This window comes from Phyllostomus hastatus, unplaced genomic scaffold (genome assembly GCF_019186645.2).
Source record: "Phyllostomus hastatus isolate PE091 unplaced genomic scaffold, TTU_PhHast_1.1 phas_contig_1162, whole genome shotgun sequence".
Taxonomy (NCBI): domain Eukaryota; kingdom Metazoa; phylum Chordata; class Mammalia; order Chiroptera; family Phyllostomidae; genus Phyllostomus; species Phyllostomus hastatus.
The window spans coordinates 12,910,476-12,914,250 of NW_025333537.1; the positions used below are offsets into that span (position 1 = coordinate 12,910,476).

Consider the following 3,775-nt stretch of genomic DNA (forward strand, 5'->3'; position numbering starts at 1 on the left):
ATTTCAAAGGCAGGCCCTCCCCGGAGCCGGAGCCGGGGCCGGGGCCGCAGCCGCGCGCAGGCCTGGCGACTCCCAGCTCGGGACGCCGCGGGCGGGTTTACAAGCCCGAGGGCCACTTTATGGCCAAGGCTGTAAAACGCAAATCCCACCTCGCTTTGAAAGCGCCCTCTGCCCGGGACCCACCATAAAAACCAGGGAAGATGCGCCCCCAGCCCCCTGCCGCGGGCACCCCACCCCCTCTCCGGCCAGCCTCCGAACTTCCAGTAACCTCGGTGCCCTTGGGTTGGGGTTCGCCGGGAAAGGGGGCGCTGGCGGGAGGCGGCGAGAGGCCCAGGGTGCCCGGGACGATCTCGAGGGGGTCCCCCGGCAAGGGGGGGGCGCAGGCGGGAGGCGGCGAGAGCAAAGTTGGAGGCCGGCGGAGGGAGAGCAAAGGAGAGGCGGGCAGGACAGACGGAGGCGCCAGGCGGGGTGTCCCGGCCGGGCGGCGGCGCAGGCGGGACAGCGCTGCGTCCCGCGGGGCCCGGAGCCGGCGGCCGGGCGCAAGAGCAGGCGACCGGGCGGCCCCGCTTTCTCATGCAAAGCAGCGGCGGAGGCGGGGCGCGCGCCCGGGGGCGGGGCCTGTCACCACTCGGCTTTTCCCCCTTCGCCTCTTTGCGAGTCTTCTCACCCCGGGACGCAAACCTCGGAACAGCTGCGGGCTGGGCCCGGCCGAGGCCGGCGGGGGTGGGGAGGAGCCGCGGCGCTGGCCCGGCCACCGTGCGCCCGCGCCGCCCGCCCGCTCCGGACGCGCCGCCCGGGAGCCCCCAGAAGAGGCCAAAGTTTGCTGGCAGAGACGCGCAGCCCGCGCCGGCCGCCTCGCCGAGGGCTCCGGGGCTCCCCTCGCTTCCCGGTATTGTTCGCCAGCTGCGCTCCTCCGCTCCGCGGTCCCACCTCGGCGGAGGCCGGGCTCGGGGAGCGGGGCCAGGCTGGGCGGGCATGGGCGGGGGCCCGGGCCAGGACGCGGAGCCGGGGCCGGCGACCCGAGCCCGGGAGCGGCGGCTCTGAGGGCGGCGGACCTCCCCGCGCCGGGGGCGCCTCCGACGCCACCATGCAGCAGCGCCCGGGTCCCCGCCTGTGGCTGGTCCTGCAGGTGATGGGGTCGTGCGCCGCCATCAGCTCCATGGACATGGAGCGCCCGGGCGACGGCAAGTGCCAGCCCGTGGAGATCCCGATGTGCAAGGACATCGGCTACAACACGACCCGCATGCCCAACCTGATGGGCCACGAGAACCAGCGCGAGGCCGCCATCCAGCTGCACGAGTTCGCGCCGCTCGTGGAGTACGGCTGCCACGGCCACCTCCGCTTCTTCCTGTGCTCGCTGTACGCGCCCATGTGCACCGAGCAGGTCTCCGCCCCCATCCCCGCGTGCCGCGTCATGTGCGAGCAGGCCCGGCTCAAGTGCTCCCCGATCATGGAGCAGTTCAACTTCAAGTGGCCCGACTCGCTGGACTGCAGCAAACTCCCCAACAAGAACGACCCCAACTACCTGTGCATGGAGGCGCCCAGCAACGGCTCGGAGGAGCCGGCGCGCGGCTCGGGCATGTTCCCGCCGCTCTTCCGGCCGCAGCGGCCCCCGGGCGCGCAGGAGCACCCGCCGAAGGACGGGGGTCCGGGGCGCGCCGGCTGCGCCAACCCCGGCAAGTTCCACCACGTGGAGAAGAGCGCGTCCTGCGCGCCGCTCTGCACGCCCGGCGTGGACGTGTACTGGAGCCGCGACGACAAGCGGTTCGCCGTGGTCTGGCTGGCGGTGTGGGCCGTCCTCTGCTTCTTCTCCAGCGCCTTCACGGTGCTCACCTTCCTCATCGACCCCGACCGCTTCCGCTACCCCGAGCGCCCCATCATCTTCCTCTCCATGTGCTACTGCGTGTCCTCGCTGGGGTACATCATCCGCCTCTTCGCCGGCGCCGAGAGCATCGCCTGCGACCGGGACAGCGGGCAGCTCTACGTCATCCAGGAGGGGCTGGAGAGCACGGGCTGCACCCTCGTCTTCCTGGTGCTCTACTACTTCGGCATGGCCAGCTCGCTCTGGTGGGTGATCCTCACGCTCACCTGGTTCCTGGCCGCCGGCAAGAAGTGGGGCCACGAGGCCATCGAGGCCAACAGCAGCTACTTCCACCTGGCGGCCTGGGCCATCCCCGCCGTGAAGACCATCCTGATCCTGGTGCTGCGCAGGGTGGCGGGCGACGAGCTCACCGGCGTCTGCTACGTGGGCAGCATGGACGTGAACGCGCTCACCGGCTTCGTGCTCGTCCCCCTGGCCTGCTACCTCGTCCTCGGCACGTCCTTCATCCTGTCGGGCTTCGTGGCCCTCTTCCACATCCGCCGGGTGATGAAGACGGGCGGGGAGAACACGGACAAGCTGGAGAAGCTCATGGTGCGCATCGGCGTGTTCTCGGTGCTGTACACCGTGCCCGCCACCTGCGTGATCGCCTGCTACTTCTACGAGCGCCTCAACATGGAGTACTGGCAGGCGCTGGCCGCGCAGCGCAAGTGCCGGGTCAACAACCAGACCAAGAGCCTGGACTGCCTCCTGGCCGCCTCCATCCCCGCCGTGGAGATCTTCCTGGTGAAGATCTTCATGCTGCTGGTGGTGGGCATCACCAGCGGCGTGTGGATCTGGACCGCCAAGACGCTGCAGTCCTGGCGGGGCGTCTGCAGCCGCCGCTTCAAGAAGAGGAACAGGCGGAAACCCGCCAGCGTCATCGCCCACGGTGGGATTTACAAAAAAGCCCAGCACCCCCCGAAAACGTACCTGGGGAAATACGAGGTCCCGGCCCAGCCCCCCACCTGTGTGTGAAGTGCTGGGGGATGGGGGCGGGAGCGGAACGCGCCCCCCCCCCCCGGAGGGCTCCCGGGGGCCGAGAGCCTGGCCCGGTGCTCTGCTCCGCCGGTGGGCCGGTCGGGTGGGTTTTTTTTTTTTTTTAATAAAAGTAAAAGAGAAAAAAAAATAAAAAGTTTGTGCCCTGAAACGCAGGAGGCTGCGACGCACTGGCAGGAAAACCGGCAGGAGAGGGTTTGGTTTTCGCTCCTGGGGTTTTCGGGGGGAGTGGGGCGCCCCGCGAGGTAGCCTCTTGTGTCGCTAATTTGCGGCGAAGGAGTGGATTCAGCCCCCAAAGAAAACTTTTGTTTAGAAGCCTCGGTAAATATACGTAGGTCTGTGTGTGTTTGAGTTGGCTTAGCTACTCATTTGCAAATCAGAGGAGAGAGAGCTTGTTTGCAAATTAAAGGGCTTCTGAGTTGCAGAGGGAGGGGAGGGGGAGGGAGAGGGAGGCGGGGAGGGTCCCCTCACCGCTGCCCGCGCCGCCCCGGGGGCCCACCCTCAGGACGGCCGCCTCGGAGACGGGACTCCTGTGCAGGCAGGAGAGGGGAGAAGCCCTGACAGCTCAGCACACCCCGGAGGGCTTGCAGCCCCCCGAAACAGACTCCGGCCTCCGCAAACGCTCCTTCCCAGGCACGGAAACGTCCCCCAAACCTCTCGTGTGCGAAGGCCGGGGCTGTGCGGTACGTTTTTCTCTCCCCGTGAACATAGAGAGAGAGGCAAGTCGTTGGCTGTGTATAAAGACAACAAAAGAAACCCCCTCACAAAGGAACGAGGGGCCCGGCCCTCGGAAACCCCTCAGCGTTACATTTTGTGGCTTTTTAATGGAAACCAAGCCCCACGTTGGAGGGTCGCCCTGGTTTGTGGGGGGGAGGGGCCAGGGGAGAGGGGCCATTCAAAAGCACCCAAAGGGCTTAT

General features: G+C 67.9%; 1 protein-coding gene across 1 annotated transcript; it reads left to right on the forward strand.

The window, feature by feature from the left end:
* Window positions 1–200: 200 nt before the first annotated feature.
* Window positions 201–2,950, forward strand: FZD10 (frizzled class receptor 10). The gene is made up of 2 exons (XM_045841134.1): window positions 201–889; window positions 997–2,950. The coding sequence occupies exons 1-2, from the start codon at window positions 201–203 to the stop codon at window positions 2,834–2,836; spliced, it is 2,529 nt and encodes an 842-aa protein (XP_045697090.1). The 3' UTR covers window positions 2,837–2,950.
* The last annotated feature ends 825 nt before the right edge of the window (window positions 2,951–3,775 follow it).

Coding starts and splice junctions, on each gene's coding strand:
- FZD10 (XM_045841134.1), top strand. CDS start 201: ATGCGCCCCCAGCCCCCTGCCGCGGGCACCCCACCCCCTCTCCGGCCA. Junction 890..996: donor GGGGCTCCCCTCGCTTCCCG/GTATTGTTCGCC, acceptor GGCCCGGGCCAG/GACGCGGAGCCGGGGCCGGC.